Genomic DNA, 24280 nt, shown 5'->3' with positions numbered 1-24280 from the left:
TGTACCTGGACGCCCACCCCCATTTATTTTCAAACTTTTATTTGATTTAGAGCATCATATTTGACCAACGTAAATGTTTTAATTTCATATAAAATAACTGAAACAGTGAACTAAATATCTGAAATCTTTGCTTCCTTAAAAGTTATAATCCTACTTAAGTTATAGTGCAAACGCTTAAGCAACAAATATACTTGATGCTAATTAATTCATATTTCCCTTTGATGTTGCAACTATGCGGTCTCTTCTGTCTTTAAACAAAATAATATTTTCCAGTTACAGAAATCATAAAGTCCAAACTAAAGTGCTACTGTTGCTATATGCATTTTATATAAATCATGGATGATGGTCCTGACATGAAGGAAGAGAAAGTTACAGGTTGCATCCTTTGACTTTGTCTCCGTGCCTTTGGGCCATTTTCAGAAGGACAGATGTTTCTGTTCAATTCTTAAATCAATTTTTTCAAACACAAACACTATTTCAAAGCTTCTAGAGAGTAAAATATTCATGATAATTATAATAACAATAATAAAAACAAAAGCTCTCAGATCCATCAAACCAAGCAGCAGAAAGAACAATAACTGAAGAGAAAACTTTAACCTTGTAGACTTCATTATGTTCCAGCTGCTCTACAGACGCTGTGACCTCGAACTTAAGCAGGTCGTAAAGTATGTGCAGCTCAATAACTTCATAATCAGACCCTGTGGTATTTAGGCAGCAGAACAACTAAGAATAACAACTACAAATAATGTTTTTAGGTTTCTGTTGTACTGCAAGGTTCTGTACAGGAGAACCAAACCAAGAGCAAATATTACGTCTCATTTACACCTGAGCACGAAGAGCCATCAACATTTAGCAAATTGAATCATCTTTGTTTAGATGCAAGAAGAATCATATAGAAATGAAAAAGTAGAAATAGAAATCCAGAGCAAAGATATCCTCTAATTCAGCGTAGCACATGTGCAGCTGCTGCGATTCACGTAAGCATTCGGCTCGTCGCTGTTGCAGATTTTTCTCTCGCTGTTCTGGCTCACAACGCTGCAAACACAAAAATAAATATCCCCAAAGGTGTGAAAGGGAGCTAATTAGTAAGAGTATTGTTACTCTCCGCAGGAGTAGTCCAGCAGTAGAAATCAGTCCAATAACAAGGTGTGTAACATCTAGCAGGGTGACAGAAAAACCCAGGGTAACTTCTAAGGACCTCAACGTCTCTCTCACATTGTGTTTTTTAAACATGCTTCCATTTGTCACTTCAGTCTTTACTCTGAAATACAGGAAGAGAAATCATGGCTGAAACAATTTCTCATGAAACCAGGGGTGTGGTCCAACAGTCAGTTTGGTGAGGAAGGTTCCTAACTGAGAGAAGTGACCCAGAAGTATCTGTGTAGCAGCCACAATGAATCCAGATCATGAGCTTTATTAACTGATCAAAGTCTCTTCTTTCATCTTCTGTATCATTCAGTTTGCATTGGTAATGCCCATTATTGTAATGCTTTTTTAAGACCAGCAAAACTTTATTTCACTTTGGGTTAGCTGGGATAAGTGATGGATGGAGGGAATTTTACTTCAGCCACAGAAATCCTAAACAGGAAGGAGGAGCAGAGTTACAGTGGATCACTATCCAGCAGGGAAACAAGGTTTATTTCAATTTCTTGGCCATGAGTGAGATTTACTGAGTGGGCAAATTAGGGAGACGACACCATCAGATCCCGAGCCCTCCATGTGTTAATCAAGAGACGGCTGCTGTGCTACATCCATAAATAATGAATAAATTAGGAGCTAAAGCTGAAAGGACAGTTTATTTGTACCATCTTCACGTGAACACATTCAAGAACATCACAGATGAAGAAACATTAAAAACTTCCACACTACATAAAGCAAGAAAAATAGTTTTTCTTTCAGGTGGTTTCAGAAAAACAGAAACATCAAACATCTCCAAGACTCTCTTTGAAAGAACTAAAAACCTTTGTTATCATGGTCCAATCATGAGTGAACTCCCCGATGAAGCCTTGTGTGCTAAAACATGTCAGAGTTTTAAAGGTTAAACATGAGTTTCCAAAACGTTTTGCTGGAGAACAATGAACTATTTGACTGAGTTTCAATCATTTACAGACGAGCAAAACCAGGACAGAGAAAAAAGGACAAAACTGACTCAGTAAAAAACAGAAAAGAAGATCCCATGTAGATCTGTATTATGTAGAAGTTCAGCCCAGCAACCAGTTCAGTTCAACACAAGTTTAAATGATTCTATCTGAACTCTGTGGAGCCTGATCTCAAGCTTTTTGAGTCTGACACAGAAACCAGAGGATCTTTCTGTGTCTTCAGATTCACTGTGATCCAGTGATGGGAGTGATTTCAGCCCTGAGTGATCGCGCTGATGTTTGCACAGAGCAGACAATGAGGTGAATGTTTGGGCACATTGGTAACAGTGAAACAGTTTATTAGTAACGTGGGATCGTTTGTGTGCAGAGTATGAACTGAGATTCCTGAAGCTCTTGTCACACTGGTCACAGCTGTAGTTTCCTTCCATGTGTGCACGTTCATGAATGTTACGATTACCTGAATGTGAGAAGCTTCTCTCACAGTGTCTGCACTTGTGTGGTTTCTCTCCTGTGTGGACTCGTTTGTGTGTTTTAAGCTGACCTGCAGTGGTGAAGGATGACCCACACTGATCACAGAGGTGCTTTTTAACCCCACTGTGAATCAGTTCATGTCGTTTTAAGCGATGTGATGTGGTGAAGCTTCTCCCACATTCTTTGCAGTATTTCAGTTTGTCTCCAGTGTGTCTACGTTGATGTACTTTTAGGGTATTTTGCTGACTGAAAGTTTTTCCACAGAGGTCACAATGAAAGTTTTTCCCACCACCACAGTGATGACAGGGTTGAGAACTGGATCCATCTGTGTCGCTCTGCTTCTAAACAAAGACACAAAGACAGTGTAAGTCAGTCCTTCAACATTTGTATCCTGAACGTCGCCTGAAATAAAGAGCATCTCTGCAGACGTCCAACTACATTTGACTGTTTCAGTTAACACACTCAGTTTACTGGGCTGCAATAACTACAATACTACCACCATAATACTACAGTAATACTAAAATCATAACTGAAAGGAAAATCTGAATAATCACTCAGAGCTGCTTTTCCATGCAGTAGAATTGCTAACATGCTAACACAGTTTAATGAGCAGAGTTGTTCCAAACAGTCAGGCTAAAATGACAAGATAACAATATAAATACATACCTCACAGTAGCTGCACTTGTAGAGTCTCTTTCTGGTGTGGATCTGTTGGTGTTCTCTCAGGTAACGTGGAGATTTAAAAGTCTTCTCACACAGGTCACATCGATAAGGTCTCTCCTCAGTGTGGGTAAACATGTGTTGTTGTAACTGTGCGTCTGTTGTAAACTCTTTGCCACACTGTTCACAGCAGTACACATCATGTCTAGTGTGAATGCGTAGGTGTGTATTTCGGTTCTCTCTCCGGCTGAAAGTTTTTCCACAGATGTCACAGCTGTATGGCTTAATTCCAGAGTGGGTAACTAGATGCCTCTGTAAGCTGCTACTGTGAGTAAAAGCTCTGCCACACTGATCACAGCTGTACGCTTTAACTCCAATGTGGATGAGTTGGTGTTTTTTTAGGTAACCCTTCAAGGAAAAAGACTTTCCACACAAGTCACAGCTGAACGGTCTCTCTCCAGTGTGGATGACCTGATGCCGTTTTAGTTTAGCCCTCACAGTAAAACCCATCCCACACTCGTCACAGGTGTGTTTTTTCTCTCCCTTTCTTCTGTGAGGTTTGTCGGCCTCCTGAGAGCGCTGACTTCTGGCTCCATGTTGGTCCTGCAGTGACAGAGATACAAACAGAGGCAGTGAGTGAAATGCAGTCGTGGAACAAACTCAACCTTCAAACTCCATTAACACTAGTTTTAAACCTGAAGGTGGAGCGTGGCACCAAACACATTAAAGGTCTCTTATCCCCACCTGCTGGTAGTTCTAACACATTACATCCAACCTGCTGTTAAAGATAATTCATGCACACACACACACACACACACACACACACACACACACACACACACACACACACACACATTATTTTATAATTTAGATTATTTTGTTGTTTCCTATTACATATTTCTATAATTTGTATAGATTTATACAGATTTATTCAGTGATAATAAATCCTATGTTTGTTTATTCTAAAGGAACCCCGTTAGCTTCCACAACAGATGTTGCTCGTCTTCCGTCAAATACTCACATAAAATATTACACAATAAAGTGGATTCAAGATATCCACATAATTTCACTCTTACATCCACAGTGAGGTTTCACAATTGTTCAAACATAAGCAATCAATAATAATAATAATAATATCAATAACATTGAGGCACATTACACAAATTTCAAAAACAAATCATGTCTTACAATATTTACAACAACTAAAAGCTCTGTAAATCGGCTTTTAAGTGTTCATTGAAGTTTTGAATAATTCTCTAATTTTTTAAGGCAACTTATTCCACTTAAAAGTTGCTCTAAATGTAACAGTTTTACAAAACGTTACTTTTAACTCGAGCATTTACTAAATTGCAGCTTGTTGAAAACTGTGTAATATGATGATGTATTTCATCTGGATACTGCAGCTGAGCAGAATAAATGTGGTGTGTTTAACAGAATTGCTTTCTTTAGAACTACAAGTAAGCCATAGAATATTTTAGCCTGTACAGGAAGCCAAGAAAGGTTATTATGCATTTGATCAATATTAGTATAGTATGAACATCTTCACACTAATCTGGACGCCTTATTCTGGACTAACTGAAGTCTGTTAAGATCTGTCTTATTAGCTGCTGACCAAATGATTGAACAATACTCCAGATGAGACATTACTAGTGCATTAATGACATCTTTCATAATGAAGAAGTGATACACAAAGAGCATTTCATAGCCATAGCTATGCCTTGTCGGCAGAGTTATGTGACATTAGTGATGTTTGTACTTTCAGCGTTAACTTGGTTTTAAAGCCTTTAAAATATACGCCGTTCAATAGTCGACCTTAATCTGACAGAGAATGTGATGATTTTGTGGATAATTAAAGTCAGTCATATATCCACAAACACAACAAGCTGAAAGTCAGTGATGCTGCTCGGTTTGCAGTCCTGAACATCACGGCACAAGCAGGATTCACTGCACTGTTAATGTTAGCTGTGTTATATTGCTGCCTCTGTTCGGTGGTGTCGAGCCAAACGCACTTTAACGTGTGTTTGAACGAGCTGACGGTTCACTCGTTAAGCTGAAAGAAAGATGCTTTAATCACAGCAGTCACACATGTGTCCACTGCACCATCTGGAACTCTTCTTGTTTACACTCGTAATAACACAAACACTAAATCCTGCTTCTCTGGTGCTGTTGTGTAGCAGTGTGTACACCTGAGACTGTCACCTGTCTGTCTGTCCTGCACTCTCTCTCTGTTTCTTTCTCTCTGATTGTGGAATAAAAGTATGAACATGTGTTTATAAGTTACACTTGTGTTTGAATCCTGCAGCTTATCACACATTTGATTTCCATGTGTGACGACTGCAAGTGTCCAGAGTGAGGACAGACTGAGGGAGCCACTGCTGCACATCATCTGTGAGGCTTTGCAGCCCTGATGATCCACCAGGACAAACTCAGCAGTGTGTGAGGAAGAGGAGGAGGAAGAGCCAGCAGCTGCTGACAGATGGAGGGAATAGACAGACTGTTCCCTGTTTGTGAAGGACTGCTAGGAAAGTTTAACATAACTGTCTGTGCTGAATCAGTCTTATTAGGTAATGTTCAAATAATGTGATCATCCCAGTGTTTTCAGTGTGGGAGAAAGTACTCAGGGCCTTCAAGTTACACACTATGAAAGGCAGCAACAAGTTTAATGTTCAGAAACCTAAAGTCTGTATCAGCAGCAGGATGGAGCTAAAAATAAATGTTGGTTTCAGTTCTATGAAGCTTTGAGTATTTTGGATCAGTAGCTGCTGTGTTTGTTGCATCATATTGCTGTAACTGTTTATATGCTTTATATATTCTGAGCTAAGTTGATCTATAGTGTTACATCATATTCTATAAGGATGTTATGTGTTTGTAGACTTTCTGCCCAGTTTGACCCATTTAGCAGAAGTCAGCCTGTTTAAGGCTCTGATATCTATTCTGTGTGACTTAAAGCAGTTATGACATGGTCTGATTTTCTCACCCAATAAAGGAATATTTCATATATCAGTCTACTCTTCATTCTATCAGACACAGTTATCACAGCTCCTACATTTGCTTTTTACACATATATGTAAGCACTGAGCCACATTTAGTACCAACATATTAAATGAACAACATTTGTCTCTTATATATGATACATCTGTATACACACTGTCACAGATACTTGTCTGTGAGTGAAGTGATTAAAATAATAACTATAATATTGGCCATATTATATTTACATTACCACAGTGAGATGACTTTCTCATGAACAACATCAGCTAATTGTTATTTACAGCTAATCTTAAACGACTGTTCAGCACAGAAATGAAGCCCAACAATCATGTTTCACAGTCCTGTGGTCTCAGCCTCAGATACTCATCAAATCACACAGAGCTCATGTAGAAACAAATGAACTAAATATGTTCTCCTTCATTTCTGTCAAACAAAGCTGTATGAAACGTTTCCAGCTGTTAGTATCATGGTTGCTAGGCAACCTGGGCAGCGCGACGGAGGCTAGACGTCCCATTTCACGAGCCTACGAGCCTCGCACTTTGGCCTTAGAGGTCTTTGAGTACGCGGCCCTTGAGGACTTTAAAGCTGCAGAACCTGAATCGGGATACAGCCATGATGATCTCCAGCCTCGTGCTCGCCAACATTCTCACCTGAGTTAAGAAGACGATCACTGAAATGGTCTCAGCAGGTCCTTTGATGACAGCAATGAAATGCAGTGGTAAGGCTTTTTGGGGATTAAGTTCGTTTTCATGGCAAAGAAGGACGATGCAGTTCATCTGATCACTCCTCATAACATTCTGGAGTGCAGGCAAAATGCTATTATAAAAACTTAAGCAGCAACTTCTCCAGGTTCCAATATTTATGCAATTCTCAAACCTTTTGGCCACGACTGTATAACCTCTTCTGAAGTTTAGTGGATATTATACATGGTTATGCTCAGGATGTGTCGGCCAGTTTCCACTGGAAACGCCTTTTGGTTAAACTGTCAGCGAGGAATTTGCATTTGCACTGTTACATTTTTATATAACTTTAATGCACATAAACAACAGCTGCTTGTTTCAGTGAAAATACATTGATGGCTTTTTAATAAAGTTGTGCAGCTGTAAAGTATTTTGTCTGGTGTCAATTCTATCGTCAGCTACATCGTTATGGCAAATGTTCAAATGTATATGGTGATAAATATCTTTGGTCATATGGTCCTGCTCTGTCTGTCACCTTCTGTGTTGAGCTCATTGTTTCCTCTGTAGTGGCTGAGCTGAGTCCAAGTAGCTGAAAATGTTCCTCTGCTGCTCCGTCAGACTCTCCTCCTCCTGCTGATCAGCTGGGACACAAAACAGATCTTTGTTAGGCTCCACACTGCACTGAAGAGTCAAAGTGTCTCATATGTTCATCTGACAAGTAAAAGAACACATTTTTGTTTCCCGAGGTGGGCAACTTGTTGGAAACAAACACAAAAGGTTTGAGCACTGATACCAGGGACTGTGCAAAACGAGGGATTTAGGAAAAGGAAGAGAGAGAGCAAGAGAGAGAGATGGAAGAGCAGGAGAGAGAGATGGAAGAGCAAGAGAGAGAGATGGAAGAGCAAGAGAGAGAGATGGAAGAGCAAGAGAGAGAGATGGAAGAGCAGGAGAGAGAGAGCCAGGGCATCGATTACTTTGCTCGCCCTGAACCTGCCATATTACAGGCCTTCTTAGATTACCACCCACAGCAGAACAGTAGCAGTGCAGTTGTGATGAGGGTGTTCAGCTGTAAAGATGGCACCAACAGGAAGTGGCTTACTTATTGCAAAGAACGCCATTTATTGTTCTGCTTTGTGTGTCTGGCATTTGCAAGGCTGACTGACACCAGCACATTTATAACAGGCATGAGTGACTGGCGACATATACATCTGCGCACAGAGGAGCATGAAAAGAGCACTACACACCAGACCTGTGCTGAAGCTTTTTTCTTAAGGTGCTCAAAAGGCAACATCAGGAGCTTGTTTGCTGGCAGTCAGTTGTCAGCTCACAGAGCACAAGTGAAAAAGAGACGGCAAGTTTTAGAGCGTATGGTGGATGTGATCAAAGTACTTGGGAAGAGGGGACTCAGCTATAGGCATGTGGAGAATGAGGCTGCATACACTTTAGGTGATAACACCATCGATCATGGTAACTTTCTGGAACTAATTGTGTTATTAGGCAAGTATGATATGTGCCTTGGAGAACATTTGAATGACTGCATTGAAAAAAGCAAGAAGTTGCATCAGACCAGTGGATCAAGAGGTAGAGGATCTCTCATCACCCTACTCTCCAAAACAACTGCCAACTCAGTGATTGATGCACTTGGCCATCTCCTTCAAGAGAGCATCGCCAGTGATGTCCAGAAAGCTGGGATGTTTTCTGTTCAGCTAGACACAACCCAAGACATCACAGGTTATGATCAGTGTTCAGTAATCATCAGGTATGTTACTGAGTCTGTGCAGGAGAGGCTTGTCTCCATAGTGAGGTGCGAAGCATCCACGGGGCAGTACTTTGTAAACTTGCTTTCCGGAGTTTTAGAGCATCTGAATCTAGACAAGGCCATGTGCATTGGGAATGCAACAGATGGTGCTTCAAATATGCAGGGCCAGTACAAAGGCTTTTCAGCACTTATGACTGCCCAGTCTCCAACTCATGTGCATGTGTGGTGCTATGCACACATACTTAATCTTGTGATTGCTGACACAACACAAAGTGTCATTGAAAGTGGATCACTCTTTAATTTACTTAATGACATAGCTGTGTTCATCAAGGAGTCCCATCACAGGGTTAATCTGTGGGAGAAACAAACCAAAAACACAAGACACAGACGCCTCAGTCCAATAGGTGAGACACGGTGGTGGGCCAAGCATGATGCCCTCCAGAAAATCTTTGGACATTTTGGAAAACCAGATGATGGCCTCTTCGTTGATGTAGTGCTGACGATGGAAGCCATTGAAAAGAGGGAGAAAGAAAAGCCAGCTGTTTGTGCCAAAGCACGAGGCTTTAAAGAGTGTCTCTTGAAGCATGAAACTGTGTTAACAGCACAGATATTTCTTAGAGTGTTTGAGCAAACAACTCCTGGGTGTGTGTTAACACACACGAAACTCTGGCTGATTGGGTCCCACACCCAATTTCACACCTTGGCTCAGGTGATTAGAGGATCATCAGGGGGTCCTTTTGTCCCTCTGTGGGGGTCACGGGGTCACTCCCACTAGGTTTATATCTGGGACTCTCCACCATTTGACCTTAGAACTGAAGAAGCTTCTCGGATGAGAGGTGAAACGTCTTCAAGCAACTTAAAGAAGTCCAGACGCTTTTCTTTGCAAGCTCCTTTGACTACGATGACCTGGATGACTGAGAACCTTCACAGACATATGATAACTGGAGTGTGCAGCGTTTCCATGCGCAGTTTTCCTGCATCTTGACTCATGTGTGTGGAGTGTTCATAGCATCAGCATCATGTTTTTGTTTATTTGTTTTGTTGGGTTGAAAATAATTAAATAAACGTGTGATCATGCCTATGGATCACCATGGCACATATCACCAGCCATATGATTTATTTATGCAGATGACAAAGTGAGTGTGAATGTGTCTGACATCACAGTGTTTTTGTGCACTGTGCAAAAGTAATTGCCTCTGATTGTGAGTGAGAGCAGTGATTTTGCGGATCACAAGCTATTGTAAAGGGAAAAAAAAGAGTGAAAAAGAGACAAATTACATTGTAGACGAAGAAAAATAATCATAGGAAAAAGGTTTTGTGTTGATCAGCCGAAAAACAACTACAATGTCATTTTCTGCTTTTAAGAAAGGATTGTTCACACAAACACAGAGAGAGAGAGAGATGTGTTGATTAAGCAGTGATGATGATAATGAACATGTCTTAGTTTGTCACTTTCAGGTGAAAAGCAGACCTGAATCAATTTTCCACATGCAGCGGTCGGAAGAAAGTTATAGTTTAACATCATTGGAAACGTTCAGGCCAAGTTTCTGGCTGACTTATTTACAGCACCATGTGTTTCTCAACCTCACAAGCAAGCTCACACCTCCCTGAAGACAAGGAATGCAGCTCCAAAGCAATAACATGGCAGATAAAGAGACAGCAGCAAAGTCCTGAACAAAGAGTCCCAGCGAGCAGCAGCAATGTGGACAAACAGCACCAGAGAAGAAGAGCAAACCCATCATCCTGACTGATCGGATGAATGGCACTGTGTTTCCAACAAGCTGCAACTTCACTATGCATGTGAAGAAAACTTTTGAGGAGAACTGAGGAGACTGTTGGAGTTTGACATTTGCCACCTGTGGAGTAAAATGGCAAGAAGAGACAGTTGAACACAGGACAAAGCTGAAGGAGAACTGCCGGCTGTGAACTGTTGAAAGTGGGAGAGGACAAGAGAGTGAGAGAAAGTGGAAACACAGAGGAATGCTGTTATTAAATGTGGGAAATCAAAATTTGGGTTAGCAAACCTGGGGAAAAGAAAACTGACTGCTTAAGTGGGAAAATTGTGAAGGAGTCTGAAACAAATAGAAACATACAAAATCACACAAACAAGCAGAACATGCATTAACCCTACTAACAATTCCAAACACAAAATGACTCATGAAGACTCATAGCACATTAGTTAAGAAATGATTAAATAATAGCAGAGAAGTGTGTAGGAAAGGCAGGTTTAAGAACATGCTCTGCTGGAGATGCAGCTCCACAGACATGCATTAGACCTGCCTAATAACACAAACACCCATGCAATGAAAATTAGCTTGTTATCTTTCATCAGTGTAAAATAGTGTCAATTTAGCAGACACTTGTTATCAAATACTGAATTTATCCTAAAGAAAAAAAAATTGACTCTCTAGGTTGCAGGACAACAATTTAACCTTTGTGGGGAAAAAAAGATCCTGGTTTGACTAACCAGTGATCAGACAATAAATTTAGTGTTAAAATGGTAAATTGGGAGAAGCTTCCTGCTTGATTAATGCAGCACAAGTAATTTACTGTATGAGGGAAATTCTATTTTTGTGATACTATTTTGAACATGCTTTCCTGTTGTCCTGTCAACTTAGTGGGTTAATAGCTGATATGCAAATTAGTTGATCGGTTTTAGATTAATGAAAGGTGACTGAATTCTAGCACGAGTGAATGAGATGTGTTGGAGTTGTTGTGTTGAGTGGAGACTCTAAAACACTGAGTTTCCTGCTTTGATGTGCGAGTGAATTCTGTATCTAGATACACAACTCTGAATACATCAGAACAAACTTCTTTTATGAAGTGCATGACAGCATGTCACATGTTTTATGATGAAGGGAAAAGGAAAATTGAATAAAATAGATCTGTGGCCTAAATGAGTGAAGAGCACAGACCTGGTGATTAAACTCATAGCTAATAAGACACATTAGGCTTATGTGTGTGTTGTGCAGCTGATGGTTGGCTTGGAGTGAATCTAGCTGATGATTTTTCTTCTGTTGTGAAGTCGAGCCTGCCGATTAGTATGATGGTATGATGAACCATGCTAATGGTATGATTTACCCTCCTGAGATGAGGAGTTTGTGTCATGACTTAACAAGGCCTTTTTATTTTGATACTTTCACAGTGCACTGAAAGTTTTGTTTGATAATCTCTGTTATTTTTCATTTTTATCTTTTGAACAGGCACTGATTTTGTTTGTCTATTTCTTTTCTTTAAGCAGATCTGCACGTCAGAAATTAAAAGTGCTATACGACCTGTCGAGAAAGCCTTACAAGTGAGTTTTCTCCACATTAAAATGGGCTCAGGAGAAAGCCACTTATTTGGGACAATTATTAAATGAATGTCCCAGCCTAAACCGGATTCAGCAAGGTAATCCGATCTAGAAGTTCTTTTTCTTTTTGAAATGACGTCATTTTGCTGGAAGTGGAAACTAAATGCGACGACAGGTTCCACTATCAGCAAAGAATGAATGAATGAATGGAAATAAAGAACAAACTGACTGACTGGTAAAAGCTGACAGGACATGACCACGACTCAAGGTTAACCTCCACCTAGACAGGACAAAAGGGTGGATGAATTTATGTGTTTTTTGTTACAGGAGCAGAAAGATGACAGCAACATTCGCGGTTGCATGACGATTTAATCTTTTAAATGCCATCTTTTCTGTCTGTGAATTTACTATGTGTGTGTCATCCACTAACTTGTGTTGCTCACAGACATTACTGTGAGAAAGTGTACACACCTGCGCAGCGCTAACATTTACATTTCTTTTTACAGCAGATGATTAATCATGTGTTTGATCATGTGATTTATAAGAGGATTAGTTAATGTTTTCCTACTACAGGATTTCTGGGTTTATATGTGACTGTCATTCTTTCCACAGCTAGGGTTGGCTACCTTTATGGTGTTTTTATGGCACCTCTGGAACCTGTTGACCTGTGTCTGACCTCCGTCTGACCACAGTCAATGTGTATTGCTAATGTTTGTTTCTTTGAGAATGCTGTGGAGGATTCGGCACAAGCGGTCAAGTGACATGAGTAAAACAAATAAGAGGTTACGGTGTTTATGGGAAAGTTGAATATGGGCTCTTAGCTGGCCACTTTGAGCCCATAGGGATATATGAGTGGAGTGAATTTGCTTAAGAGAAGTCACTGATTACATTAATGTTAACTGAGCACATGGGATGATCCATGTCTGAGGCAAATTAGGGAAATAATTGTAGTTTCCCGATTTGAGAAAACCTGCACATGACACTTGTCTTGCTGATGTTGAATGCTTATTACTCTTCTGATATATTGTTTATAAGAGTGAAGTTGATTTTATTGTATGCAGGCTCCTGGTGGAGCCAGTTTTTAAGACAGGGATCCTGGTTTGGTGAGTTGACGCATGGTTGTCCATGCGTCAAGAAGTGGGGTCCAGAATTAACATTAAACAATGTTTACTATTATTGTTGCAGTGATTTGTGTGATTAGCTGTTTATTTACAAGTATTAAATCTATGCAAGTGGTGCACCCATGTTCAGATGAGGCTTTGATGGCCTATTAGTGAAGTTCACTGAACTAAAGAATGTGGTTTGATGATTGTTGACATGCTCTCCAAATAGAAGTCTTTCTGAAATACAGGTGCAGCAGTGAGAAGCGAGAAACATTCCAGGCATAGCCCAGGCAGTGGTTGAGGTCAAAGGTCAAGCTGGTTGGGGCCCAGCATGAGATCAGACCTTGGAGCCACAGCAAGGACCATGAAACTGCCTGCAAAATAGCGGAGAGACCCTCCTGGATTTATCAGAGCCACTGCAAAGAGGTCGAGGTCCCAGGAAACCCCAGCACCCTCAAGACAGCACAATAGAGAAATCTCACACTTGGTTGTTTCGGTGGTGAGGGGGGAGTGCTGATTGAGCCCCCGTAGGGTAAGCTCGCACTTCAACCTCCAGCCTCTGATCAACTCTAGGGCAACCAAGTGCCAGGCGTGACAGCTGAATCAGCAGAACCAGGAGGAAGGCAGAGAAGCTGAGTGTTTTGAGACAGATCCAGCAGGCCCAAAATCAGGACTATCCATGACGAGAAGGAGTGCCTAAGAGGATCGTCCACAGGATGGGAGCTGAGGCCAGGAGAGAGACTTCAGGAGGATCAGAGATCATCTTCAGCAGCGTAGGGACAGGAAAACTCGAGGGATGACGGGAGCGTGCCAGGCTCCATCGACAGCGCAGAAGGAGTTCGAGGATGACATCATGATTCTGTGAAAAGCACAGGAACCAGAAGCTATGGTGGTGATGACAGCAGTTTCCTATGAACATCACCTAATGCTGTGCCACTGTACTGTGAATACGATGATACCCTGAAGACTGCTGGGATCACAACAGCAGTAAGATAACGGAACCCTGCACCCTTTCCACAGAGGTGTTTCTCTGCAGAGCGTGGACAATGAAGGAGTCATAAATATCCCCCTCACAGGACGAAGGCTTGAATGAGGTGGTGGGGGTTGGTAGAGGCCATAAAACTAGAGTGCTGAGAGGTCTGCAGCTTTGGAAATAGCTGAGACCCATGTTGACAAACAACAAAACTAACTAGTATGTTTGAATGTTTATTCTACATACATTCGGACTCTGGTCCTATGGACAGTGATGGAAACAACTGGAAGAGACATTCATGACGCCCTGCAGAACTCAAACCACTCTGCAGAGAGACATGTGATTTGCACACCCAGAGAAAACACCACCAAGCTGAGATGGTTTTGAAAATGTTACTTTCTTATTTTCACTATTAAATTAACAATTTCTTTGTTTGCTTGTAGGATGCAGTTTGCCATGAGATGAGATCACTGAATGGGATAACTAGGGATGGGTATCGTTTAGGTTTTATCCGATACCGGTGCCAAATCGGTACTTTTGAAACTGTGCCGGTGCTCAAACGGTGCTCGAACCGGTGCTTAAAGAATGGAGAACACAAAATTGGTCCAAAAACCTCTCATATTCAGCTGGTTTTTTGTAAAAAGATAACAATGTTAGCCTTTTCTGCAGCTATGGGGTATATATGGTATCACTCTTAGCTGGAAGCAGTGCTTAAACAATGGAAAAAATACAAACTTTGTCCAAAAACCTCTCATATTTAGCTGTTTTCCACTTTTTCTTTGGTCGTTTTAGCTTTTTTGGCCAGGGTGAAGGGAGTATCTGTCATCAAACAAGGAGACAGCCGCATGTAGCTATGATGATGTTTGCTAGTTCACCTTACATGCATTAATGTAATAACGTGGTTAGCCTACTCAATGTAAATTACACACGAACAACATTAAGCTACTCACGCAGAGAAGAACGGCTGCTGCTGCCATCCAATACGGCGCATTTCTCGGCTTTTAAAAAAAAAAAAACCGCTATGCGTCGCCAGGTGTTTCATCGGATTCGAGGTGTTACTTCCTTTGACAGTATCACAGTATCAGCTTAAAGCACTTGTTGCTGCTGAGTTTGCATATTTTGCTGTGAAGTACAGCCAGATTTTTGACCGCTTTGCCTTGGGCATTTTTAATCTGTAGCTCTGCATAAAAGAACGTACGTACCTGGACCCGCCTACTATCCTCGGAAACGTAAAATGATTGGCTAGAAGTGTATCACAGCTCAGGAAAAAAAAGCACCGAAATAAAGCACCGAAATGTGCGCTGCTTTTCGGTCTGGTTACTACCGTTTATGTCAGAACCGGTGCAATCATGGCACCGGACACCGGTACTCATCCCTAGGGATAACCGCTAATACATTTGTTAAACTGTGTATTTTTTCAGTAATTTAGGGTGATTTGACATATGCTGAATATAACAATGTTTGCATTGAAACTGTCAGACATTAGGTATTCGTAACTGGGGACTTTTCAAGCATAAACGTCAAAAAGGGGGGAATGTTAGATTTTGTATTGTTGATTGTCATTTATGCTTAGAAACATTTACTCATATATGCTTAGAAGTATATAATCATTGGTAGATTGAAAGGATGTCTCATCCTAAAAGAGGTCTGTATTAACTCTGTGTAGAGGGGGGTGCATACATTCCTCTGCACAGTGTCCTGGCATGGATCACACTCCCTAGGAGAGTTTATCTTTGATTTATGGTATAGCAAGCACACGTATATCTGTTTAAGTATAAGAGCCTTTTGTTAGATGGACCCAGACGTCCTGGCACCAGCTAGCACCAGAGTCTACACAGGGTCACACCCACATACACACACACACACCCACATACACAGGCAAGGTACTCTTTGTTTGTATGTAGACGTCATATGTTAATGAACTTATGCATATTCATGTAACCTCAATAAAAGAACAGTGGTACGGGAGAACGGACGAGAGCAACTGGGGTCAAGCGAAGGGACGGCGCGTTGTCCGGTTTTCTCCCGTGCACGAGAAACATGAAGCTTGCCTACTTGTGTCTTGCTTTGCAGTGTAATTATATTGTCTCCAACGTTCCAGCGGATGGGTTCAAGCTACAAACCTATCATAGGTAACGAGGTAAGTTCCATGTCTGAGTCAGAGTCGTCTGGGCAGTGTGCCATTGCGATTTCAAAAAAATTAAGCCGCTCCAGGGCACAGCGCAGTTATTGATATAGCAGTAAAAGAGTCAGTTAGGTCAGACTAGAAAGACAAAACTGCAAAAATGCGTTCAAGATTAAATTTAGAAAAACCACAAATAAAATTTCGCCCAACAACTGAAATTAGACTGGAGTGATCAGAACCATGTTATTACAATAGCATGTCTGCAACACTAGAGCTCAATGCAAGATTAGTTTTAAGTCGTTTCGTTATACTGAGCCGAAGACCAGCACCAACGGTTGTAGTCGGCCAAGCTATCACTTACATGTGCTACAGTCAGTCTCAGCAGAGGGAAAGGGGAATGAAAAGCCAGCAGAAATGTTCATGTCCAGGCTCTCCACAGAAGAATTAATCCTTAGAAGACGAAACCAACAACAAATAACAAATCCACGGAGTCCATTCGCGTCGCGGAGTCAGCTTCTCTCTTTTTCTTTCTCCTAAGCGGAGCAGCGGCACACCACGGTATCCAGAAATTAGTCGGGTCCCACCTGAGCTGAGGCTGCGGCCATGGCTGGAGAAAACGTCTGAGCGTCCGCAAAACTGGGGGGATTTCCGAGACAGTTCACGTGCTAGAAGAGAAGAATCCTCGGCGGGATGCAAAAATCGTCTGAAGTCCAAGGGGAAAAAGTTCGGGCGCCAGTTGTAACGTGCAGTGGAGATGAAGCCAGCCGCGGAGGTGTGCAGGTGGATAGCGAATGAGCAACAGCTTCTGACTTTCCAAAAAGTACTCATTTATTTACAATATCAAAAATAAAAGTGCTACCTCTACCACACATTACTAAAGAGCACACTAGTCCGCGTACACACGGGAGCATCCATTACAGGAGGAGTGCGAAGAAGAACAAAAAGGGGGTGACACCAGTCGTGAGACAGGAGGCGCCGCCATGTGGTGATACACTGCATTACAATAGCAACTGTTACAATATAAATATTGTTCTGAGAGGCTTTTTGTTGGTTGAGTCTGAAATTGATTGTATGTACAATTCATATCCTTATAAAACGGCAGAAATATGGTGTTTTATTAATAAACTTACATTCATGGCAGTGGCGTGTCTAGAAAATTTTTGTTGGGGGGGCCAGGTAGGGGCACAGATTTGGAGAAGGGTGGCAGATGTAATTGGCAGATAATGTTTAAAAAAAAATTCTACCAACCATTAACCATAATTCAATAATCCTGTAAACCTAATAACCGAATGCGCTTTTAACTCTTATTAGAATGAGATTTTAACCACTCCGGTGCAAAGTTTTTAGATACTGCGTTGATAAAGTACAAGAGATACAATCAGTGCTTTGTCAGTGTTTACTCAGCATTCAAGGACAGCAATATTTGCATAGTGTTTTTACTGACATATAGTGCACATATGTTTTGGGCAAAAACATTTTTTAATATTAAAATACGAACATTTGTAGCAAACAATTGACAAATTAGCCAATGCCAATGCAAAACTTTATCTGCCTATTAAAAAAAGAAGATAATCTTCTCACAAACTGGTGTTTGATTTTGAAACAGGGAAAAAGTGGGGAAACAACTGAAAAGACTAATATTTGAATAAAACCTGAAAGCAAGTAAATACTTTCTATGCTGCCTTATGGTAAACTTTGGTAATATTGATAAAGAACAACACTGGCTGATGATGAAATACAGTCAGCTGGCATGGTGACACTGCCAGTATTAACCTGCAGGACTGGACCGGTACAGAAAATCGGGCATTTTGACTAGAGACCGGCCCACCAGGTATTAAAGCCATAAAGCCTTTGAATGAAAACAAATGCTGTTGTGACAGTGATGTACAGTTTTGTTGGTATATGTATGATTTCTATACATTTTACGTCAGATAAAAACTTTGGTTGTAAGATTCAGATAATTATTTAATAAAAGCTGTATTTTAAATGAGAATAAGAAAGAAAAGTATTTCTTTGTGCCACCTTTCCCTGTTAATGCCCTACCTGCCCCCTGGCAAAAATTTGCTAGATCCACCCCTGCACAGTTACCAGCTGTCAGCTACATAGAAAAGGATCCTGGTGTTATTTGTCTCTCAGAAACAGTTCATAACTTCCCTTCAACTCATTCATGTGACCTAAAAGGTAAACCTGTTTCTCCATCACCTGTTCAGCTCTGATGATTCAGTAAGGACATCTCCTGGTTTCATCTTCATGTTTCCCTCTCACCACATATACAAACCGACATCACCCAGCAAAGTGGGCGATAAATAAATGAGAGAGAAAAGCCGATCAGCTGATCATTGATCAGTTTCATGATTGAAGTAGCAGCAGGAGAGAGAGGGTGAGAGAATGAGAGAAGAAGAGGCAGCTGTGCAGCGTAACGACAGAATAACTCCAGCTTTGTGTCTTTTTCCATTCTAGCTAAAGTCCGGGACAAACTGCGTCTCTTCTCAGCTCAATACGAAACGTGTAATATTTTCTCTGAATGAGGGACCATTCCATTTTTTTAAGGAGCCGTTGGCATGAATAAAATAAAGTTCACTATCAGTAACATCATAGCACCCACCCAGCTGTATAAAAACTCCATCAAGCTGGCTAGAACGCAGTACGAGTTATTGCAACTGAGGGTAAAAAGTCAGCACAACGAAAATAAACTCCACCTAAACTTAGTTTATATCTGACCCAGATAGACTGCAGGTCATAACTTCTTACCTGAAGTTCAGTTCACCTGACACTCGGACTGGCGGCTGCCTCGGGTCTCTCCTCCTGCCTCCCCTTCCCTCATCCACCTGCTGGCCTTTGTGGAAGCCCCGCCATAGCCACCACCAAACAACTGAGTTATTTTTACACATCGACCTGCATCTTATAACTCATAACTCTTATGTTAGCTGCCCTCAGTCGCATACTGTCTGAAATATTCGACGGCTGCAAAAATTCTTTAAGTGTTATTTTTTCCTTGGGATTCTAATTTCACCGAAGTTTACTAAACTCAACAAACTTAATATTACTTACCGGGACATTTATTCTGTCCTCATTTTCTTTCACCGAAAAATTGTTTCCTGCAGTGTTGTCCTTCGTGCTTGGCTCGCCTACCTTTGCTAACGTGATGCGCATAGCGTAGAAGCCGATGCTGCATTCACTTACACTCGGATATCTGAGCTTCACCGTGAAAACATAATCGTACATTTGATATTTGATTGAATTTTATTGTTTTACCTTTGGGGTGGCACCTGGGGTGGCCAGTCTGGTTGGGGGGGTGGCCTGTGCCCCCCCAGGCCACCCCGCTGGACACGCCATTGATTTATGGATATAAAATAGCTAAAAGTATTAACATGCCTCAGAGAAATCACTAATAACACTAAGGGCTGGACGGATTTGATTTGCATTCTTCAAGAAGAGTGTGGTGTCATCAGCTAGCTGGCTGATGATGAGCTCCTTATCAGCTGTGCTGATTCCTTGTATAACAGGTCAAATCTCGGGGTGGAGTCTTAATCATTTTAATTGAGCTATTGCCATTCGTGTACAAGGTTTTGATAGCTTTACAGAAAAATGCCAAATTTTTCCAAAGAGTGGAAAATAAATTGATGTTCAATTGTATCAAAAGCCTTTTAAAAATCCAGGAAGAGAATGAAGCTATAGTCAGATACCAAATCAGAGTAATCAAGTAGATCTAAAACCAGTCTCATGTTCTTAGAAAGGTGTCTGTTTCTCATAAAGCCTGATTGTGTCTCATCGATAATTGTGTCCAAGAACTCTTTCATTCTGTTAGCAAGTACTAAAGCCATAATCTCATAGTCATCATTGAGCAGACAGATGGGTCTCCAATTATCAATAAGAAGTAAGTCTTTGTTTGGCTTTGGAATAAGTGTTATGAGACCCTGAGTAAGAGTAGGAGGGAGGATGTTATTCTCTACACTTCCTATGAAAAGCTGCAGTAAGAACGGAGCCAGGAGATTAGAAAATGATTCATAAAACTCTGCAGTTAAACCATCTGTGCCGGGAGATTTGTTGGCCTTAAGTGCAGAAATAGGATTACAAACGTCCTCCACAGTCAGAGGGCTGTCACAGTGACTTCTATCTTCCACAACAATAGTTTTTAGGTTTTTAATATTATTGAGAAACAGCGTTGAGACATATATATATATATATATATTCTACTTTTCTAAATGATTGACTATTTCAATGGAGAACCTAAATGACACGGACCCGTGTTTGTTATTACATATCTCTATTTTGAATGTGACAAGTCTATCATTGCCTGTTATTCATAGGTATTAACAGAGTTTTTGGCCTTTTTTTCCTCTATAACAGTTAATTGACTCTTTACAGTGGCCTGCTATGGTTAATAATAACATGTTCAGTCATGAGTGAAATCAAAGCTTTTCTTCACTTTAGCATTTAACATTCCCAACAATATAATGTGATACCTTAATTAAAACACAGCTAATAAAACACAATTTTCTTAATGCAAACATCAGTGACTCAACATTAGCAACCAAAGGGTTCAGTCTGCAGCTCACACTCATGTGAAGCTACAGCCTCCCCCTTTAGTCTCTGTCATCCTTCTGCTCCTGCACAAACAAAGCAAGACAAAACCTCCACCCTTCTTCTACAGGCTGGGTGAATTGTTGTGGACATTCACTAATCCTAAAGTCGGCACCGTTTTTGTCTCAGTATCAAGTCAGTTAAACTTTTAGTCGTCAGTCCATCACAGTCCAGTCACATGCATACATCCACACACATTCATACCAGATATTGCTGATAATGGAGTCTCACGCGCAGCCTATTCGAGCCTCCATCACCAGCAAGATGACGTCATCATTTTAAAGGAAAACAGCTCCTTGTTTTTGGACTGGATTGACTCGCTGCAATCCTTTTAGGCTCAGGACTTCTCATGTGATCAATGTCACATATAAGTGAATTTCTCCCAAGCCCATTATAATCATGGAGAAAAACACTTTGCCACTGTTTCCAGTAAGAATATTTTATAGCGCTTTAAAGTTCAACCTCTCAGGTCTGGATTAAAGAGCTGATTTGTTAAATCGGGAACTCACAAAATACCAAAATATCACCACCGGTGGATCACACCTCTCAGATGTTCTTATCTCAGTGCACTGTAACAAAAGCACAAACAAACGCAACCAATAAAATACTAATAAAGTAACAAATACTGGGGCCCATTGCAAACATGTCCAAGCATAAAACCATCTTTCTCTCTCTTAGAGAAAGAAAACAATCCAAACCTCACTGATAAAATCAACCTAGTGTCAAGCAAAACCCAAAAATCAACCAAAACTTCACCAGATAGTTTTCCTCCCTCCCGGGACAATATTGTGCAGGAATACAGGCACCGTAACTCCTTTTGCACTGACAAAAACATGTTGGATTTACTTGATTCAATAGTGGACACTGGTTGCACACAAAGGTTTTGCTTTGGCAGAAACTTAAACAACTGAGTTAAATCAACACAACCTTTTCATATTCAGTAAAGCTGCATGTTGTGTTCATAAAACACGATTGAAACATGTTCAGATGGAGTAAGTTGAGCTCCTGGAACATTTTAATCCTTCAATTGAAATTGAATGGGTCTACAACAACTACCATCCTCCTATCTCTATCCTGGTTGCAGCAGGGCTGGGAAATAACCCTGAAGTGATAGGTTACCAGGCAGGGTACACCCTGGACAGCTCACCAGTCTATCAGATAGAAACACACAGCCGTTTACATTCATGGATAATTTAGCCCAGGACCTTCTTACTGTGGAGCAACAGCACTAACCAGCATGCCAACAATGGAGGAAATACAGGAAAGCTATGATTTCCTGTATTTGAGGCAGAATTCTTTTGTTCTTGCCCTTGACAGGTTAATCCACAATAAATAGCAACAGCATGCATGTGGTGTGTGTGTCGTTGTCTGCCTCTTATAACTCCAGTGATTTTCCTGTAGTTTGAAATCTTATGCGGTGTTGACACAATAATTTGTTGTAAACCAGGAAATTCCCAACTGTGGTAGAAAGCACAGCTTAGCCTCAGCAAATGTTCAAAGAAAAGTCGTCACTTCCTGATTTCTGCTTCACTGATAAATATTGTCACACTGGGGTTTTTGCAAATGATATCAGTGAGCACTGTGTGGCAGCTGGAGTCAGACAACTGAAGCTCCCACAATCAAGACCACAAACAGCTTTCAAAGGAGATTTGAAGCTTTTCTGGCAGCAAGCTTCATGATTTATGGGACTGGAACTGGAACAGAAACTACCTGATCACCAATGGTGAGCTGGCATGGAATTATTTTTATGACATTTAATCAAAGTTATAAATAAGCATGCCCATTAACACATAGTGAGTGAGCATGTTGTCTTCCCACGCAGTGAACAGCGGATGCTAATGTTTTTGTCACTTTTTACAGAGTCAAACTCAAAGTAAGGTCAGTGCTTCCACGCTTTAAACGCTGCACGCTCACACTCTCTCCACACTCGATAGATTATCCATTGTTCATCTGCACACAGCTGCGGTTTTAGTAACGCAGTAACGCAGCGTGCTTACGGGAAAGTAACAGTAATCTAATTACCTTTTTTGCAATAGTAATCCCTCACTTTACTCGTTTCTTGAAAAAAGTAATCGGATTACTTCCCATCTCTGGTCGGAGCTGTGCACTTGTGGGTTCCACCTTGTGTACACGTTTATCTTTGCTGTGTGTACTTGTACCTCTGAGTGGAAGCTGAACTCTTGAGTTCGAGTATCGAAGCATCAGCTGTGACGTTAAAGTCCAAACAGCTCGTTCATTTGACGTGCAAATGAACGAAGGTAACGCCGTTTTCATGTGGATGTGTCACTGAGACACTTTCCACATCCACAGCTCACAAAATGGGAAAACTATAGAAGTATAACAATGAAGAAGTTACTATGTTACGGGTCCCAAGGATGAAGACCTCGATGACAAATATGTTACCTGTAAAAGCAGGTGAAGAGCAGAGTAAGGAAGACACGATGCGTCTCTGCTTTCCTCCAGAACGTGTCTGAGTCTGATTTATTTCACACAAATAAATGCTATAAAACACTAAACATGAGCTTTCAATATACTGTTCAGCTGGTTCCTCATTCACATCAATGACATTTACTTATTTCACAACATCAGTGAAATATACTCTTTTTAACTGGTTCAGTTTCTCAAGTTCACACTTCTTTCCATAACAGCTACATCCTTTTATCATATCAATAAACACATCACATTGTCTTCTGCAGTGTCTTACTGGCTAAACAGTTCTATTCAATAACAGCATTGGTAAATACATTACATTTGTTCCCTCCAGTAATTTACTGGCAAAATCACTATTTAGTGCATCATGAAACACAGCTTGTTGAATCAACCCATGAATGCCTCTGTTAGCTACACAGAGTTGCTCAGAGTGCTTGTGTTACACTAGCTAATCTACTCAGTCACTTTAACAGAACTATTAACATTCACATCTCACAGAACTGATTTGATTGGAGCATTACAACACGTTTGCACAGAGCATAGGAGCGCACTGACTCTGCTTCACGAGCGCTCCACCTAACGAGCGGGCTCGCGGTGCGGTCGCGCGGGACACTCCTCTGGTTTTCTCCCGTGTTTACATATAAATAACTTTGGCGGACCGCCTTAACTCTCCCATTCACATTAACGTGGGTAACCATGGTGACAATAAACAACATTTTCGGTGCGAGCACCGTGTACCGACCTGTAAAAGCAGGTGAAGAGCAGAGTAAGGAAGACACGATGCGTCTCTGCTTTCCTCCAGAACGTGTCTGAGGAAGCAGCGGAAGGTGGGCTCCACTTACTGCTCCCCGAAACCCCGGAGCAAGCACCAAAGTTCCGCCCTCACTGCTTTCTAACATAAAATGAATCCCTGTTACATGGATTTTCTATCCTCTTAAAGAAACTGAAAATAAATACATATAGCAATGAAAAATGTCCCGTTACATGAGTGTTTTACACAAAATAATATTCATGTGGTCATTCCCTCACAGGGGTGCCACAACTACACTGCTGTTTTGACAGAGACACAGTGTGTTTATCTAACTTGGCTGAAGCCAAAGTTCTCCAGACAAA

General features: G+C 41.0%; 1 protein-coding gene across 4 annotated transcripts; it reads right to left on the bottom strand.

Annotated features, from left to right (window-relative positions):
- Positions 1-1777: 1777 nt before the first annotated feature.
- Positions 1778-23223, bottom strand: LOC308398314 (uncharacterized protein). 4 transcript variants are annotated; one of them, XM_080884877.1, is made up of 5 exons: positions 23141-23220; positions 13538-13914; positions 7437-7542; positions 3237-3833; positions 1778-2911 (listed from the first exon to the last, which is right to left on the bottom strand). In XM_080884877.1, exons 3-5 carry the CDS (start codon positions 7452-7454, stop codon positions 2219-2221), a joined length of 1308 nt encoding a protein of 435 aa, XP_080741003.1. In that variant the 5' UTR covers positions 7455-7542; positions 13538-13914; positions 23141-23220; the 3' UTR covers positions 1778-2218. The 4 variants fall into 4 exon arrangements, with proteins under 4 accessions (XP_080741003.1, XP_080741004.1, XP_080741006.1 ...); XM_080884878.1 differs by lacking the exon at positions 13538-13914 and having other exon boundaries at positions 23141-23223; XM_080884880.1 differs by lacking the exons at positions 13538-13914; positions 23141-23220 and adding an exon at positions 18905-21509.
- Positions 23224-24280: the final 1057 nt, after the last annotated feature.

Source organism: Rhamphochromis sp. 'chilingali' (genome assembly GCF_963969265.1).
Source record: "Rhamphochromis sp. 'chilingali' genome assembly, chromosome: 1".
In the NCBI taxonomy this organism is placed as follows: domain Eukaryota; kingdom Metazoa; phylum Chordata; class Actinopteri; order Cichliformes; family Cichlidae; genus Rhamphochromis; species Rhamphochromis sp. 'chilingali'.
The sequence above is the reverse complement of the archived record's forward strand: the minus strand, read 5'-3'. Positions and strand labels throughout refer to the sequence as shown.

What these genes read in the sequence shown, in the direction of transcription:
- LOC308398314 (XM_080884878.1), bottom strand. An exon ending in ACAAGTGCAGCTACTGTGAG is followed by an intron (nt 2,912 to 3,236) that starts GTATGTATTTAT and finishes GTCTTTGTTTAG; the next exon opens with AAGCAGAGCGACACAGATGG.